This window comes from Taeniopygia guttata, chromosome 5, assembly GCF_048771995.1.
Source record: "Taeniopygia guttata chromosome 5, bTaeGut7.mat, whole genome shotgun sequence".
Taxonomy (NCBI): domain Eukaryota; kingdom Metazoa; phylum Chordata; class Aves; order Passeriformes; family Estrildidae; genus Taeniopygia; species Taeniopygia guttata.
The window spans coordinates 54,021,507-54,039,954 of NC_133030.1; the positions used below are offsets into that span (position 1 = coordinate 54,021,507).

General features: G+C 41.4%; 1 protein-coding gene across 1 annotated transcript in view; it reads left to right on the forward strand.

Moving 5' to 3' along the window:
* The first annotated feature begins 483 nt into the window (after nucleotides 1–483).
* DYNC1H1 (dynein cytoplasmic 1 heavy chain 1) overlaps nucleotides 484–18,448 on the forward strand; it is a 44,576-nt gene continuing 26,611 nt past the window's right edge. The window contains exons 1-27 of the mRNA XM_030275000.4: nucleotides 484–847; nucleotides 3,207–3,294; nucleotides 3,887–4,060; nucleotides 4,283–4,538; nucleotides 5,441–5,627; nucleotides 5,803–6,074; nucleotides 6,184–6,411; nucleotides 6,875–7,951; nucleotides 8,258–8,437; nucleotides 9,381–9,530; nucleotides 9,795–9,941; nucleotides 10,088–10,228; nucleotides 10,361–10,537; nucleotides 10,648–10,758; nucleotides 10,843–10,962; nucleotides 11,191–11,430; nucleotides 11,950–12,105; nucleotides 12,475–12,588; nucleotides 13,204–13,314; nucleotides 13,394–13,603; nucleotides 13,979–14,125; nucleotides 14,352–14,518; nucleotides 15,212–15,385; nucleotides 16,088–16,253; nucleotides 16,334–16,522; nucleotides 16,605–16,793; nucleotides 17,449–17,731. Coding sequence (XP_030130860.1) covers nucleotides 577–847; nucleotides 3,207–3,294; nucleotides 3,887–4,060; nucleotides 4,283–4,538; nucleotides 5,441–5,627; nucleotides 5,803–6,074; nucleotides 6,184–6,411; nucleotides 6,875–7,951; nucleotides 8,258–8,437; nucleotides 9,381–9,530; nucleotides 9,795–9,941; nucleotides 10,088–10,228; nucleotides 10,361–10,537; nucleotides 10,648–10,758; nucleotides 10,843–10,962; nucleotides 11,191–11,430; nucleotides 11,950–12,105; nucleotides 12,475–12,588; nucleotides 13,204–13,314; nucleotides 13,394–13,603; nucleotides 13,979–14,125; nucleotides 14,352–14,518; nucleotides 15,212–15,385; nucleotides 16,088–16,253; nucleotides 16,334–16,522; nucleotides 16,605–16,793; nucleotides 17,449–17,731 — 5,725 coding nt within the window. The 5' untranslated portion in view covers nucleotides 484–576. The remainder of the gene's footprint in view (nucleotides 848–3,206; nucleotides 3,295–3,886; nucleotides 4,061–4,282; nucleotides 4,539–5,440; nucleotides 5,628–5,802; nucleotides 6,075–6,183; nucleotides 6,412–6,874; nucleotides 7,952–8,257; nucleotides 8,438–9,380; nucleotides 9,531–9,794; nucleotides 9,942–10,087; nucleotides 10,229–10,360; nucleotides 10,538–10,647; nucleotides 10,759–10,842; nucleotides 10,963–11,190; nucleotides 11,431–11,949; nucleotides 12,106–12,474; nucleotides 12,589–13,203; nucleotides 13,315–13,393; nucleotides 13,604–13,978; nucleotides 14,126–14,351; nucleotides 14,519–15,211; nucleotides 15,386–16,087; nucleotides 16,254–16,333; nucleotides 16,523–16,604; nucleotides 16,794–17,448; nucleotides 17,732–18,448) is intronic.

An 18,448-nucleotide genomic window follows, 5' to 3' on the forward strand; every position in this document is an offset into this window, starting at 1 on the left:
ACGGCAGTGAGGGGGAGGATGTTGCCTTTCCCTTTCGCTCACATCCCCTCCTGTCCTTCCAGAATAAACCACTGATCAAACCCTTGTGGAAGGGCTTCCTGCGGGGAACTGAAAGGAGCTTACAAAAAAGACTCAGAGGAGCTTCACAAGAACATTTAGTGACAGAACAAGGGGAATAGATTCAAACTGAAAGATTTAGATTAGCTATTAGGAGGACGTTCTTTACTGTGAGGATGACGAAGCTCTGAAACGGGTTGCCCAGAGAAGCTATGGCTGCCCATCCCTGACAGTGCTCTAGGCCATGTTCGATGGAGCCCTGAGCAGCTTAGTCTAGTAGAAGGTGCTGCTGCCTATGGGAGGCGTGCTGGAACCGGGTAATATTTAAGGTCTCTCCCAAGACAAACCGCTGCGAGCGGGGAGCGGCCGGGACGGGGAGCGGCCGGGGCGGGCCGGGCCGCCCATCCCAGGCTCCCCCGCGGCGCGGCCGGGCGGGGCTGGCGGCGCGGCGGGCGGGCTCAACCGGGGCGCGGCCGAGCGGGCGGAGCGCGGAGCCGGCCGGCATCCCTCTGCCTCGGCATGTCCGACTCCGGTGGCGGCGGGGGCGGCGGCCCCGGCGGCGAGGAAGGCGGCATGGAGGTGTCGGGCTCGGCGGTGCAGAACGTGGCCGACGTGTCGGTGCTGCAGAAGCACCTGCGCAAGCTGGTGCCGCTGCTGCTGGAGGATGGCGGCGAGGCGCCGGCTGCGCTGGAAGCGGCGCTGGAGGAGAAGGGCGCCGTGGAGCATATGCGCAAGTTCCTCTCCGACCCGCAGGTCCACACGGTGCTGGTGGAGCGCTCCACGCTCAAAGGTGAGGCGGGAGCGGAGCCGCCGCGGTGGCAAAATGGCCGCTGCCGGCCGCAGCCGCCGCCCTGCCGCGGGTGGGAGGGGCGCGCCGCGGCCCCGCTCCGCGCTCCGCCTCAGCGCGGCCCCGGCCGGGAGGCGCCGGGCCGGGCACCGCGGGTTCGCTGTCGGGCTCGGGCGGTGGCGGCACAGCCTGGGCTGCCCGGCCCGGCCTCCCCCGCCGCCTTCGTTCCGCGGGCCGGGGCCCAGGCGGGTGCGCGGCGGCGCTGCGGGCTCGCTGTGGGCGCAGATCCGGGCGTGCCGCGGCCGCGGCCGGTCCTGCTTGGAAAGGCACCCGAAGTGTTTCCTCAGTGGCCGGGGCAGCGCTCCTGCGGCAGCCGGGCTGCTCGGGAAGTGACCTCCTGGGCGAGGCAGCCGCTCTGAAATAGAACAAGAGCGCCAAAACCCCGGGTAAAGGGCTAAAAAATAACCCCAGCCTGAATCGACCTGTAAAAAGCGTCGTTTCATGGTTAATTCGGGAGTTCCTGTGATTGACAAAGGAAGATGCGGACCTGGCCGTGCCTTTGTTTAGTTATCAAAGCCTGGTGGCCGTGCTCAGAACCGCATCAAATGCTGCATGAAATGCTGCAGCTAAGCTGAGACTGTAGCTTGAGTGTCTTTGTTACTCACATGCTGCTGTAACTGATTGTTTATTTCGAAAGTGACTTGACAACAAATCTGTTGCTAAATAGGCTCTTAGTGTCACAGAATGCAGCCTAAGAAACAGTGAAGAAATACAGCAAGGTTTCATCCATAATGCAAGCTTTTACTGTTAAACAAGCCTCTACAGTCTGTACATGGCTACCTGCCTGCCAGCGTGAGCTTGCAAAATTCCACTATTAAGCTTCTGAATCGCTGCTCCTAGCATGCTGGTGGTTCTGTTCCTGTATATATCAAATCCTAATAAAATTGTATTTCATACTGCATTATTTAACATGTCAACAGAAACAGTTCAATGTCCTGATGTATGCCCTGCAGTTGCTGCACACTTTGAGGGTTCTTTCATTCACTGTCTATTAATTGTAAACTTCAGATGCTGCTTAAAAATACCGTATCACTGTTTATTTTTTTGCCTATATCAAGATTATCCTTCTCTTTCCCCTTCCAAAGTTTGAGACTTCTTTTTTGGTAGGATTAATTTTCTCAAAGAGAACAAAAGAACACCTGTCTTTATGAATTCATGATACAGTGTTTAATAAGGTTTAAAGAAAACCATTTAATATTAATGCAGATGATTCCTGCATTTTTTGCTATGCCTGGATCATAAGAATGGTTATCCCTAGTTCATGTTGGAAATAATAACATACTGGTGATCAGTTATCTCCAGGGTCATGGCATAGATATCGTTATATATGTATGCATAAAAAGAAATTGAGATACTCATTACATGTCAAAAGCCAAATACTAATTTATGATGCACAGATGCCATTTCTGTCCATGTCTTCTGGTTTAATAGCAGTTACGTGGGCAGAGTGGATTTTGTGAATGACAGCCAGGTGTTCAAACTTAACAGATCTGAAATCTCCAGCAGCATATGGAGAGTTCTGACACTATTAAAAATGGCATTATTATTGAAGCTTTTCCATGGACTGCATAGCATGAAGTAGACTACTGATTACAAGTACAGTAAAACAGAAGCTCTGTTTCTGCATAATGAAAGCTGCTCTCTGGTATCAGCAGCTCCCCAGCCTGCAGGGGACAGAGTCTGCTATAATGTGTCCGGTCAGAGTGTGTCCCCCAACCGAGAGTAACCTTCTGCACTGAAATCACTGCATTGCAGCACGGCTGCCTGCATCCTCAGCAATTACATCATCTATGATGCACTGGCTGTGCTAATGCCTGAATACTTCCCACGGCTTGGCTTTTTGTTCTGTCAAGAGATGTTTGGTTTTTTGTTGTTCAGAGACTTAATTTCGAAATCATTTTCAAAGTAGATGTCTGAAAATACAAAGCCACCTTTGGACGAAAAAAGCAGCTGTTTAGTGTTCTCGCTGAGGCATAGTTGTCGTGGCAACATATCTCCGCAAATAAATACACATTCTGTATTGCAGATTTCTCTCTCAGAATGTGAGTTATAATTCACTTACTGTAATGCTTTATTATTTTTATAGCAACCTAAATCTTAATTTAGGAGTTTTGTTTAAAGACAGTGAACCCATTCTGCATCTGAGAGATATTGCAAAGCTACATTTGACCTAATTTTGTTAATTAAGTTGGTGTGGAGCTTAAAGGTTGGAAAATCGTCTAGTAATAGCAGAAGTTGGTTGAGAAGGAGTGGCAGATGTGTTAGAAATTAAGTATTTCTTACATACTATATTTTTTTGCAGAGGATGTGGGAGATGAAGGAGAAGAGGAAAAAGAGTTCATTTCCTACAGTATCAGCACTGACATTCATTATGGAATAAAGTCAAACAGGTGAATTAGTAAAATAGATCTCAACATTTCTACTTTATATATGTAAAACCTGCGCAAGCAAATTTACCTACAAATTTACCTCCAGTTTACCTAGTGCTTTCAGGCAATGTTTTTATTCAAGGGGAACAATGGCTTTTCAAGGCAGAGACTCTGATAAAAAAGGGTGTGTCATGAGGCTGAAAGGAGTGGACCTAGGACTTCGAGCTGTGGGGTTAAAGAAACAAAGTTTTATTAATTTTGGTGTTCATGCAGCTGTAACATACACAACTTGGGTTCAATATCCTTTGGTTATGTGTGTCTGTTACATATTTGTCACTTATACTGAGACATATTTGACTCTGAAGCTTTGTAAAATGTGTTTTTTCTTTAGTGTGCCTCTATTTCAGAGTCCTTATTGATAGTTCAGCTTGCTTATTGCTGAACTGTAAAAATGTAATTATTTGGAAAACTTGTATTCAAGTCTCTTAGAAGAAAGATTGTGAAGTATAATGATACAGGTTACCATTTGACTCCTGAACTTGCAGTCAGATTTAAGCTGTTCTGTCACTCAAGTGTCAGATGATTGGTTGGTAACTCGCTTCTCTGTTCATAGCCTGGCGTTCATTAAACGTACAGCAGTGATTGATGCAGACAAACCAGTGTCTTCCCAGCTCAGAGTGCTCACTCTCAGTGAAGATTCTCCATATGAAACATTGCACTCTTTCATTAGCAATGCTGTCGCTCCCTTTTTCAAGTCCTATATCCGAGAATCTGGCAAAGCAGACAGGTAATTCAGTATAAATACTGCATTTCTATGCTAATGAACTAAAGTGTTTAATTATTAAAAAAAAGTAACAAACAACAGTGACTCTTCAAGGTGAATCATGTGAATTGTTTAAGCACACAGTTTGTATGATGCTGTTGTCAATTCTGGGGAAGCCGTTCAGGTCTAAATGTGTTACATATGTTTTTTGGTTTGCCTTCTTATATGGAAACTGTGCTTTTTCAGGGATGGAGATAAAATGGCTCCTTCAGTTGAGAAAAAGATTGCAGAGCTTGAAATGGGCCTCTTGCATTTGCAACAGAATATTGAAATTCCAGAGATCAGTCTGCCCATTCATGCAACCATTACTAATGTTGCCAAGCAGTGTTATGAACGTGGAGAAAAACCAAAAGTTACAGATTTTGGAGAGAAGGCTGAGGATCCTTTGTTCCTTAATCAGTTACAGTCTGGAGTCAACCGCTGGATTAGAGAAATTCAAAAGGTAACCAAATAAAGAACAGGGGAAAAAATAACTAAGAAATAATTGTGTATCTTCTTCACTGTTTAACTGGTAAAATGCTGCTTGTGCAGGATATTCTGAAGATCTGAGACCAGGTTTTTGAGTCACCAGTGATACTGGTCTAAATTAGGCTAAGTCTGGTCTAAAATTAGGCTAAGCCTAGTCTAAATTTGGAATCTAGTCTAAATTGTTCAACAAATAACCAAGAGTATGACTATGTTTTACTTACTGTAATAGACTCAAGTAACTGGCAGTAACCCTGTGAATTTTGTAACTGTTCTTTGAATCTTTACAGCATATCTGATTGACACATCTGATTTGGCCTGTTTTGTTATTTGCTCCTGGTGCATCTGTAACCACTTCACAATGGTTGCTGCAGCCCTATTTTGTAATCTCATACTTCTGCCTGTTACTTTTCAAAAGAACTGCTGTTTTGCTGGTGTTACTCAAAAACAGCATCTGAGATACTAGTCTGGCTTTTTTGCCTTTGTATGCACAGGAAACGCCTATTGCTTATGGAACAGTGTTGTCTTTTCTTAAGAGCATAAACATTTTTTATCTTGCCTGGCTCATCTGCCTTCAACCAGAATAGAGACAGTGCTCAGGGAAGCAGGCAGGTGACATTTTTGGGTTGTGCTGAAGATTACTACATGAGGATCCTAAAACCAACCTTTAGGATCTCTGTAATTACACTTGTCACATGTTGCATACAGTTCCTACACTTTTCAAAGAATGAGTGCCAAAACTATCTTGAGGTTGGATTATTAATAACTGGCAGTTGTTGCATGTTTCAATTATATTTACTAACAGCAAGTATTTACAGTTGAAGCGTATAAATTAAATGCTTTTCTCTCTCCCGTCTCTTTCTCTCTGTTACTTTGAAGGTGACCAAATTAGATCGAGATCCTGCATCAGGCACTGCATTACAGGAGATAAGCTTCTGGTTAAATTTGGAAAGGGCTCTGTACCGCATTCAGGAAAAACGTGAAAGTCCAGAAGTTTTGCTGACTCTGGACATTCTGAAACATGGCAAACGTTTCCATGCAACTGTCAGCTTTGATACTGACACAGGTAAAATATCTGTTCAATAACATTTTTCTCAAATGTCCTCCACAACTTAAACTATTAAAAAACCTGAACAATGTGGTACAAACAGCAGTGTTGTTTAGAGGAGCCTTGGTCTAGTTACAGATAGAGATTTTGGTTAATGAAATGAAAAGTTATATTCAAAACCTTTTCCATTTAGGTCTGAAACAGGCGCTGGAAACTGTGAATGACTATAATCCACTGATGAAAGACTTTCCACTGAATGACTTGCTGTCTGCTACGGAGCTGGACAAAATCAGGCAGGCCCTTGTTGCAATATTTACACATTTGAGAAAAATCAGGAACACAAAATACCCAATCCAAAGGGCACTGCGTTTAGTGGAGGCTATTTCAAGAGATCTGAGCTCTCAGCTGCTTAAAGTGTTGGGAACCAGAAAATTGATGCATGTGGCCTATGAAGAATTTGAAAAGGTATGTTCATGGCTTTGTGATACTGGTTGCTGTATTTTTGTGTTGGACAGTGACTTTCAGGAAGCATTTAATTTGGGAGTTAAAGTTCCTGTTCTAAAACTTTTTTCAGGTAATGGTTGCATGCTTTGAAGTATTCCAAACCTGGGATGATGAATATGAGAAGCTACAAGTTCTGCTGAGAGATATCGTGAAGAGAAAAAGGGAAGAGAACCTGAAGATGGTGTGGCGCATCAATCCTGCTCACAGGAAACTCCAGAGTCGTCTTGATCAAATGAGGAAATTCAGGCGTCAGCATGAGCAGCTGAGAGCAGTCATTGTGAGAGTCTTGCGACCTCAGGTAATGTAATCTTGGTTGTTACCAAACAGAAAATCTGTGTGTCTTCTTCAAGAGTCTTACTATTACTTGAAGTTACCAACACAAATGTAATGTAAGATTCAGTTTCCATGTTTAGTTTTGAACCCTTGCTAATAGGCTTAGCTTTAATTCTGACTTACATTGCGTAATACGTGCTTGTGTTAATAAACTCAGCAAGTCTAGACATAATACAGAGGAGATTAATAAATGTTCAAATCCTTGAACTTGGCTAAACCACAGTGAAAAATGAGATTATGCTGCACAGTAGTGAAAGTTTGTAAAGTAGCTGTGCTGCCCTGTTCCTACTGGAAGTTAGTTCTGAAGCATGACTGAAAGTTTGTTAAGAATTTATCACTGATTGGTAGGGGGCTTATGCAATATTTTTTAGAACCAACTGCACTTTGCTTTGAAGTATCCAACTCACTAAACTGTGATTCTAATATAGGTAACAGCTGTTGCCCAGCAAAATCAAGGGGAGGTACCTGAACCACAGGATATGAAAGTAGCAGAAGTCCTTTTTGATGCTGCAGATGCTAATGCAATTGAAGAAGTCAATCTTGCTTATGAGAATGTTAAGGAAGTAGATGGATTAGATGTCTCCAAAGAAGGTACAGAAGCCTGGGAGGCAGCAATGAAGCGCTATGATGAAAGAATTGACAGAGTTGAAACAAGAATAACAGCCCGTTTGAGAGACCAGCTCGGTACAGCAAAGAATGCCAATGAAATGTTCAGAATCTTCTCCCGCTTTAATGCCTTGTTTGTCAGACCTCACATTCGCGGCGCCATTCGCGAGTACCAAACGCAGTTGATCCAGCGTGTGAAAGATGATATCGAGTCTCTTCATGACAAGTTTAAAGTACAATACCCACAGAGTCAAGCATGTAAAATGAGTCACGTTCGTGACCTGCCTCCTGTGTCGGGGTCTATCATTTGGGCAAAACAGATCGACAGGCAGCTCACCGCTTACATGAAGCGTGTGGAGGATGTCCTTGGCAAAGGCTGGGAGAACCATGTGGAAGGTCAGAAGCTAAAGCAGGATGGAGATAGCTTTCGCATGAAGCTCAACACTCAGGAGATCTTTGATGACTGGGCGAGAAAAGTTCAGCAGCGCAACCTTGGCGTGTCTGGCCGCATTTTCACCATCGAAAGCACTCGTGTTCGAGGTCGAACTGGAAATGTCCTGAAACTGAAAGTCAACTTCCTCCCAGAAATAATTACACTTTCAAAAGAAGTCCGAAACCTGAAGTGGCTTGGTTTCCGTGTCCCACTAGCAATTGTCAACAAAGCTCACCAAGCAAACCAGCTCTATCCATTTGCTATTTCTCTCATTGAAAGTGTCCGCACATACGAGCGAACGTGTGAGAAAGTAGAAGAGCGTAATACTATCTCACTGCTGGTTGCTGGCTTGAAGAAAGAGGTGCAGGCTTTGATTGCAGAAGGAATTGCACTCGTATGGGAGTCATACAAGCTTGATCCATATGTACAGCGCTTGGCTGAGACTGTCTTCAGTTTCCAGGAAAAGGTTTGTGTTATCTGCGAAACTTTTACATTTATAATTCAGTAATGTGTGGTTATCCAGAAGTGTCATCGGGTAGCTGAGAACCAGTTCTGCAGCTCTTGGTTTAAGTAGCTGAGTGAGTCAGCACAAATTGGCCAACTGGATGGATGTTTTAGTGGTGCTAAAATTGCTATTAGTGGTACTATTTTCATTTGATATTGCTAAAATCAACGGATTGCTGCATCCAAATAAAGATACATGATTAACCATTATTGCTTTCTTGATCTAACCTGTCAAACTAAACATCTTATTTTTCCTGAATTATCTTAGGTGGACGATCTGCTCATTATTGAAGAGAAGATAGACCTGGAAGTGAGATCATTGGAAACATGCATGTACGATCACAAGACTTTCTCTGAAATCTTGAACAGAGTTCAGAAAGCTGTGGATGATTTAAATCTTCATTCATACTCAAATTTGCCAATCTGGGTCAATAAGTTGGATATGGAGGTAGGTTTGAGATCAAAGAGTAGTATATGTTAAGAGGTAACATTTTATTCAGGTGCAAAGTATATTTTGATTATTGTCTTCATAGTCACCCAGGGAGACTTTTCTTTATAGTCACACCAGAGACTAAATTCTCATTCCCTGGAAATTTCAGTGCATTTTTGGTATGCAGAAGATGCAATACCTATGTTGGAGTTTTTTTACTGTAGACTTTTGGGATCAGTTAATTCAAGGGGAGTTTTGTCTTTTGAAGAAAAAAAGTTTGATACAGTGTGACAGCCTAGAGGATGCTAGGGAGCAAGGTAGATAAAGGGTGGTGGAGATTTGCTATCCAGGTAGCAAAGACTTGTTGCCATCATATTGTTTGATTCTTCCTGTTAAGTTTCAGGTTATTGGTCACTAGGCCAAATTCAATATGGTTAAAATTGTTTCATTACATTAAAGTCCATGAGGATGTGGAGAAGCTTTGAATTATATTCAGTGCAAAGTTACCAAAACTCCTAAACCTCTTTAATCATGGAATGGTTTGGGTTGGTAGAGACCTTAAAGATCATCTAGTTGTAGCCCCCATGTCATGGGCAGTGATGCCTCTGATCAGTAGCTCAAAGCCCCATCCAGTTTGGCCTGGAACACTTCCAGGGATCGGGCATCCATAACTTCTCTGGGCAACCTGTTCCAGTGCCTCACCACCCTAATACCTAATCTAAACCTCCTTTCTTTCATTTTAAAGCCATTTTTTTTCCCTACATTTTTCCCATTTTGCTACAAGCTCTAGTAAACCGTCCCTTCAATTCTTGTAAGCCTCTTCTGGTGCTGGAATGGTTTAGTAAAGAAGCACTTGGTTCTTTGAGGGCCTGCGGTGTGCCTGTCAGAATATACTGATAGTGGGGATCTTCATGCAGGGGACTATGCAGGTTCTTCCTCCAATGTGCCTCATTTTCTTTAGATTGAAAGAATCCTGGGTGTTCGTTTGCAAGCTGGACTGAGGGCCTGGACCCAGGTTCTTCTGGGACAAGCAGATGACAAAGCAGAAGTTGACATGGATACAGATGCTCCTCAAGTGAGCCATAAGCCTGGTGGTGAACCCAAGATCAAAGTAAGTTTTCCTGAGGTTTTTTTTTTGCATTAGACTTTTTTGGTTGGTTGGTTTTTTTTCCATATTGTCAATTAACTAATGCAGAAATTATTTCTGAGGCCTATATGGTAGATAAATACTTCTTCTGCATCTGTTTTTGGAGAAATATTTTCCTCCATTTAAGTGTAAGTTCATTTTTGAAAAGTACTTCTTGAAGTCCAAGATTCTTGTCTATAGGTAGCAGTATCTGCCAGTAAAACTGTGGTTTTTTTACTATTTCTGCAGAACATTGTACATGAACTAAGAATAACCAACCAGGTGATATACTTGAATCCACCAATTGAAGACTGTAGATACAAACTTTATCAAGAAATGTTTTCATGGAAAATGGTAATCCTGTCGCTGCCAAGAATTCAAAGTCAGAGATACCAGGTAGGTGTAATGAAGCTGTATCTAAGTCAGAGCAATTGCTTTCTCTTCGTAATTAAATGTCCTGAACATATTAGTGTATTGATCTAAAACCAAACCTGAGTGCCCCAGAAATACATGTATATCACAAGTATAACTGTGGTTCTTAGGTTGGAGTGCATTATGAGCTGTCTGAGGAAGAGAAGTTCTACCGTAATGCATTGACAAGGATGCCTGATGGCCCTGCAGCTCTGGAGGAGTCATACTCAGCTGTCATGGGAATTGTGACTGAAGTGGAGCAGTATGTCAAGGTAGGAGGCTGACAGGATATAATGGAACAGCTAAAACTAACATGGACTTCCAGTTTTCCTGGAGGCTGGAGGGAAACACGTGTTTTGGAATATACTGGAGAAGTTCTGAACATTGTGAAATACCTCCATTAGGTTTGGCTGCAGTACCAGTGCCTATGGGACATGCAGGCTGAAAATATATACAACCGTCTTGGAGAAGACCTGAATAAGTGGCAGGCCCTTTTGGTTCAGATAAGAAAGGCAAGAGGAACATTTGATAATGCAGAAACCAGAAAGGAGTTTGGACCTGTTGTCATAGACTATGGCAAGGTGAGAAATTGTAATAATTTGTTGTGATAAATGCATCGAATTTCAGAATAGGTATAACAGAAAATAGCAAGAGTGATAAATTACTATTATGTAACATTATTCACTTGTAGGTACAATCAAAGGTCAATTTGAAGTATGACTCCTGGCACAAAGAGGTGCTCAGCAAATTTGGCCAGATGCTTGGTCAGAATATGACAGAGTTTCATTCACAAATTTCTAAGGTAAGAAGAGTCTTAATTCCAGTTTTTCACTTTCAGATCAGAATTGTTGTAGAATGCTAAAACACTGATTTGTGCCCTTAACAGTCCCGTCAAGAGCTGGAGCAGCATTCTGTGGACACTGCTAGCACATCAGATGCCGTGACATTCATCACATACGTGCAGTCCTTGAAACGTAAAATCAAACAGTTTGAAAAGCAAGTTGAGGTATGTTTGTTATCTTTTGCTAATGATTCTGACTTGTTGAAATGTCAAGCTTGGCTCATAAAATGCAATTTTGTCATAAAATGATACTCAAGTTCTCTTAAAAACAGAATTGAACTTTATATTCTGAAAAATCCTGTGATCTCTATAGTGAGCATTTATTAAAGTATGTTTATTCAGCCTTGCAGATTAAGTTTTGTCTTTTTAACTCAAAACCACTGTGTCTTGTAGCTCTATCGCAACGGTCAGCGCTTGCTTGAGAAACAAAGGTTCCAGTTCCCTTCCTCTTGGCTGTACATTGACAACATCGAAGGAGAATGGGGTGCCTTTAATGACATTATGCGTAGGAAGGATTCTGCCATTCAACAACAAGTAGCGAATCTACAGATGAAAATAGTTCAAGAGGATCGTGCAGTGGAGAGCCGAACAACTGACTTGCTGACAGACTGGGAGAAAACAAAGCCTGTAACAGTAAGTAGTGATGGTTAATATTCAGTGAATGAGGTAGATTTTGTGTATTTGGTAAGAAGTAGGGAGTTTTTTTACGCTTTTTTTGCAGTTTTTCATTTTAGGTGATAGTAAAAGTCTTTTTAAGGGTTCTGTAATAACCTGCCCGTGTGTTGATTTTTGGCAATAGTTGCAGAGGGAAATTTACCCTTAAGACATAGGTCTCTCTTAGGTGCAGAAAAGTAAATTACTTCCATGACTGAGAGAGCTTTGTCTGAAACAAATGTCAGAGGTATGCATGTAGGAGGATTCAGAAGCAAGTTGCTTTTTCCCTTTTTTTTCTGAAGTGCTTTTTAGTGAAGCCAAAAACTGCATGTAAAAATGAAATGGGACTTATTGTGGAATAATATGTTGTCTTATAGTCAGCAAAATGGAAATGTAAAAAAATTAGACAAACCAACATTTATATTTAATCCCCACTTTTAACTTGCCTTCAGCGTAACTCTAGGATTATTGGATTAATGTATCCTATGCAAACTTTAGGGAAATCTGCGTCCAGAAGAGGCTCTTCAAGCTCTTACCATTTATGAAGGAAAATTCGGCAGGCTGAAGGATGACCGTGAGAAGTGTGCCAAGGCCAAGGAAGCTCTGGAGCTTACAGATACTGGACTTCTCAGTGGCAGTGAAGAGCGCGTCCAGGTACAACCTGCTCACACTCCTTCTTGCCAGTTTTGGATAAAAGTGTTTCAGTTCCATCATTTTGTCCTTCAAGAGAGTGACATATAGTGTGTGCTTTACTAATACCAGGGCACAGTCTCCTCACTGACTCAGTTTTAGCTTTCAGAACTTGTCTGTGATCTCTTCCTTGACTGTGTTATTGTTTTGAAACTGTTATGTGAACTGAGATGGAAAATTTCATCTTGGTCACTTGCTGTTGCAGTTCTGTTAAACTGGCAAACTATCCAAAGGTTTTTGATGGATTAGAAGTATTTTGTTTAACTCACCCATGCTATTGACTTTAAAGAAATTAGGAATAACTGCTGATTTTTGATACATTCTTTATTACAGGTAGCCCTTGAAGAGCTGCAGGATCTCAAAGGTGTCTGGTCTGAGCTCTCTAAGGTTTGGGAACAAATTGATCAAATGAAAGAACAGCCCTGGGTTTCAGTACAGCCTCGCAAGGTACTTAACTTTTCTGTACATTAATAGTGTAACTGCCACACATATATGCAAATTAGAAATTAGACCTCTTGAAACAGACATTCTCTATTGTCAGGCTAGATGATTTTCAGTGTTTAAGTACCTTTTTCAATATCTTGTGAGCATGTTTATTCTGAAGGTAAGATAAAAAATATTCACAGGATGGTCATAATTTAAGTAATCTTACAGGGAATTCATGCAGCTTCCATAGTTGAGATTGGACTGCATCTACGGGGAAGAAGCTGCTGTTTTTAAATAGTGTGTTGGACCTCATTAGAGAAACTTCATTATACAGTTGGGTAAACAACATTGATTTTACTTCAGTGCTCAGGAGGTAAAGAGCAGAAAGAGCACTAATCTATAAACTGACTGCCTGTGGCAAGACTGCATCATAAATCCCAATCAGACCAATAAAATTACATTCTCAACTGTAGAGTAACCACATCTTGAGGCAGATAAGGATAACACTTGTAAGAGTTGTCCTCTTGCTAATGTCTCATTAGAGAGAGTTTTCCGTAACAAATGTATAGGTAACTGGTATGGTTATGTGCACAGGACTTGTAGAGAAAGATTTCATTCCTTTTGTGTTACTGACAGCTTCGCCAAAACTTGGATGGTCTGTTGAACCAACTGAAAAACTTCCCTGCCCGTTTGCGACAGTATGCCTCCTATGAGTATGTTCAGAGACTTCTGAAGGGCTACATGAAGGTAAGTTGCCCACATTTCTAAAATACATGTGTTTTATATTCAAGTTCAAAGATGTAACTTGCTTTCTTGTCTTCTGTAGATAAACATGTTAGTCATTGAACTGAAATCTGAGGCACTTAAAGACCGACACTGGAAACAACTGATGAAGAGGCTTCATGTTAACTGGGTTGTCTCAGAATTGACCCTGGGCCAGATCTGGGATGTCGATCTACAGAGAAATGAAGCAATTGTCAAAGATGTTCTGCTTGTGGCTCAGGGAGAGATGGCTTTGGAAGAGTTCTTGAAACAGGCTAGTATCAGCCCTTGTATGTATGCATGTAATAGCACATCTGAAGCTACGTGTATAGTAAAACTTGTCACTCTAAGCTGTTGAAACAAGTGCCAAGACCCCATCGTTAGCTCTGTTTTGGGAAACAGTTTAAAGCTATGTAAACTTCCTCTGATGAAACTTGCATTATTTGGGAAAAGCAGTTCTTTGTAGTGCCTGCAAAGATCCCACCTTGAACTGCATCATAATCTTAATATTTTTTAACAAAAGCTTAAGCGTAAAGCCAGAATCTTTGGGTTAAAAAAATACTATCTGATTACTGTAATACATTTCTGCTTTGTAACTATTTTGGAGCAAAAAGTATTGATGTCATATCTTAAACATCTTTTTCTTCAGATCAGAGAAGTGTGGAACACCTATGAACTGGACTTGGTCAATTACCAGAACAAGTGTCGTTTGATTCGTGGATGGGATGACCTTTTCAACAAAGTCAAGGAGCACATAAACAGCGTGTCTGCTATGAAGCTGTCACCATACTACAAGGTAAAATGGAGAATAGAGCGAAAGAATTTTTGTTTATTTCTGCCTTCCCCTTCTGTTTAGTTTATGTTTTTGTCAGCAGGGACTATATTCACCATTTAAAGCTGACAGACTGTTAATTGTATATGCATACTTTGTAACTCTAAAAAAACTGTTTCCTCTAATAATTATTAGTAGTCAAACACTTTATAATATTAAAATGAATATTAATGTAGTGTTTAAACTTCAGGTGTTTGAGGAAGATGCCCTTAGCTGGGAAGATAAACTGAACCGTATCATGGCACTCTTTGATGTCTGGATAGATGTCCAAAGGCGGTGGGTCTACCTGGAGGGTATCTTTACTGGCAGTGCAGACATCAAGCACTTGCTGCCTGTGGAGACCCAGCGGTTCCAGAGGTAACCTTTTCATTTTTTTGTTTTCTTGCTTCCTTTGGGGCACCCTGTGGGCAGGCCTGAAACTTCATGAATCACTGTAGTACTCTCTTGAGTTTAAATACTGGCTGCATTCTTACCAGGTCCAGCTGGATTACAGCTGCTGTAGATACAAGTTCATCAAGCAAAGAGTTCATCTGCAACTATGGCAGAAAATGTTTCTAATAAATGGGCCTGATGTACAATTTTTAGAAGATGATGTGGAGTCAGATGGTTTTCCTTGCTAGTTCCTGTCAGTTACTTCAAGGGTTTTTCTGGCATTATGGCTGCAACAAATAGGCAAATTTCTGTTGCTGCAGCCTTTAATCTCACCCTTTAAATATTATTTACCTGCTCTCTTTTAAGTTGGTCTGATCATACTTACTCATTCCACACACTTCCAGTCAGATCAAAGAATCAGATTTCTGCATCACTTCAGGAAGTAAAGATAGCAGATCTGCTCTAGACTTGGTAAATTGAACATTACAAAGAAGTTAGATTTTGTTGTTGAGGGCTTGCAGTAGATAAAGAGTAATTTGGGGAATTTAGGCTTCTGTTCCCTAGAGCTGCTACAGCCATTAGAGGTGGAGTGATCATTTAGAGACAAATAAATTTGGTGTTCTGTAGGCCTGTGGTTACTGAGTTTGCACTAATGTATTGTGTTATTTTACTTTGCAGCATCAGCACTGAATTCTTGGCACTCATGAAAAAGGTGTCCAAATCTCCACTTGTGATGGATGTTCTCAACATTCAAGGTGTGCAGAGATCGTTAGAGAGACTCGCAGACTTACTTGGGAAGATACAGAAAGCCCTGGGAGAATACTTGGAAAGGGAGAGGTCCTCTTTCCCTCGGTAAGCAGTTGACTCCTGAAGTAATCTGATGTTTCTGTGCAGGAATTGGTGTTCTGCTCTGTAAAGCCTCTACCAATTCTTCTGTGGTGCATATATATGAGATGTTATGGCCATTTAAATATGTATTGTCTATATACATAATTCAGTTACAGCTACTTCCCTGGAAGTGGGGCTGAAACATCCCTTACTTGCTCATTTGTGGCTGGTTTCAGGATTTGATTATTGCCTAAGGAACCATTGCAGCTGATTTCTTAAACTGAAGAGGTTCTTCTGCCATTTGATTGAAGGACAGTGTCTAAATTGTCACAGTCCAGTATTTAGGTCATTGATTTTGACTTACCTGTAGTCCTCAACTAATTTATCACTTAGCATGAGAAAATAAGAGTGAAGGAGGTACTGAGTTGGAGTTCTTCCTGTCTGACAGGCAATTCAATCCCAAACTCTACTGTTGGCATTTCAGAGATGGATAGCTAAAGAAATTTATCCACACTATGGAGCATGTATACACTTCTTTATGGTACAGACCACATGAACTTAAAGGTAGCATTGGGGTATAACTGCCAGCAAATTTGTGGTTCTTGCATTCTTGCAGTGTTGAGGAAATGGTTGTCAATTACTTTCATGTAGTGGCCATGGATGAAGCATAAATTATAAATTAAAAGTGATAGTTCTGATATGGATCTAATTTTATGTGATTAATAGGTTCTACTTTGTTGGTGATGAAGACTTGCTTGAAATCATTGGAAACAGCAAAAATGTGGCTAAGTTGCAGAAACACTTCAAGAAAATGTTTGCTGGAGTTTCTAGCATTATTCTCAATGAAGACAATTCTGTGGTTCTTGGGATATCCTCACGTGAAGGAGAGGAGGTATAGCTGCAGTATTTATTTTCAAATAAAATTCTGAAAATAAGTAGATGTGTGCTGACTTAAACCTTTAATTCTTGCAGGTGCTGTTCAAAACACCTGTCTCCATCACAGAACATCCCAAGATCAATGAGTGGCTCACTCTTGTTGAAAAAGAGATGAGAGTGACCCTTGCTAAATTGCTTGCAGAGTCTGTTACTGAAGTAGAAATCTTTGGAAAAGCAACTTCAATTGATCCAGCAGTCTATATCTCTTGGATTGACAAGTACCAGGTATTAATGTGGAACACTAAAGTATACTGCAGCTTGGTTACTTCAGCAAAGAAAACTATCTGATGAGGGTTTTTTTACACAGGCTCAGCTTGTTGTGCTGTCAGCCCAGATTGCTTGGTCTGAGAATGTGGAGTCAGCCCTCAATGGTGGAGGTGGAGACAACAGTCCTCTCCAGTCTGTGCTAGCCAATGTTGAGGTCACACTCAATGTCCTGGCAGACTCTGTGCTGATGGAGCAGCCACCCCTTCGCAGAAGGAAACTGGAGCACTTGGTAAGTAAAAACTTTCTTTCCTCTTCAGGGTTTACATGTGAGCATTTTTAAATTTTAATGAAAAAATTGATCACTCTAAGACTTACTATTCCTCCAGGAAAAGATTTTGTGTGATTTAAGCAATTACATGAAGGCCTGATCATTAATGTAGTTTTTCACTCTAGTCAGCTTAATGCCTGATATCATATTATATGCTCTCTCAGTGAATTGATCTTTAAACTGGATCTTCCAGGTATGGAAGTTACTGATCTTTTTTGTTCAAATGTGAAATATGTCATTAAATTGCTTATTGTTGTAATCATAATATGCTTTTGTTTGTAGACAGGGATTGGAGGTGGGGGGAGAATTGAAATCATCCTGGGTTATTTCTAGAGGGAAATACCTGGTTTCTGGCAGCTAAGATACCAAGTTCAGTAGTGTAATAGATTAGCAGGCTAACTGGGCCAAAGTGCTTTGCTGTGAACTAGAAAAGTCATTAAGAACAGGAGGCAACATTTTTAGTTTTGGTTTTGTAGTAACAAATTTTTAAACCAGAGACTGGTTTTAGGTCATGATTTCTAAGGGATGGCAGTTCACTCTGCTAATCTGAGAAGCTGTAGGATTCCTGTCTTTATTGGCTTGTCTTGTGGTGTTAAGGACTTACTTCCTTCTCCAGATCACTGAGTTGGTGCACCAGAGAGATGTTACAAGATCACTGATCAAAAGCAAGATCGACAACTCCAAATCCTTCGAATGGCTCAGCCAAATGCGGTTCTACTTTGACCCAAAGCAGACAGATGTGTTGCAACAGCTCTCCATTCAGATGGCAAATGCCAAATTCAACTATGGTTTTGAGTACCTTGGGGTTCAGGATAAGCTGGTGCAGACTCCTCTCACAGACCGCTGCTACCTGACAATGACACAAGCCCTGGAGGCAAGACTTGGAGGATCACCATTTGGTAAGTTTGTGAGACAAGTGTATAAAATTCTTATCTTCTCTAATATATATGAGAATGAGTGATTTAGGTCACTCAAAGAATCACCAGTGAGGAATCAGTAAAGGCAGGTTTAATATGAATTTGTAAAAGCACAAGAAATTGTATGGCAAGGTTTATTATATTATTTACTATATAGATAAAGCACACAAGGAAAAATCTGATTTAAAAAATCTAAAATGTTTTATGTGGAGACTGGGGACACAGAAGGTCCAGGTTCAGTTGTCAGCTTTCAATGGCAATCCTCCATTGCAAACTGGAGAGATCACAAGCTCCAAGAGGCATCCCACTGGGAGGGAGATCCTGGTCACAGCCTGCTGCAGGCCGGGAGAGCTCAAAGTGTCTCCCTTAGGACCACTGTTTATAGAGTTGCAAAATTACTGATTTTAGTCATCTGTATATTTCCATCCTGGCCACAATCCGAGTTGGTGGTTACTGGAACTTTCCTTGAAGAGTTCAACAACAAAAATATTGTTCTACTTGCTTGGTTGTTCAGACAAAAAAAATAGAAGTCTCAAGGCTATTAAGTAGAAAACAGGAGCTTGTCAGAAGCTGTGGGAGCAGACAGGGTTTCTGATAAGTACAAGGGGAGCTAACTGGTGCTGATAATGTAGACCAAGGGCTAACAAGCATTCCTGAGAATATAGTGTGGCCTAGGTTGGGTTTTAGGGGGTGGACTGG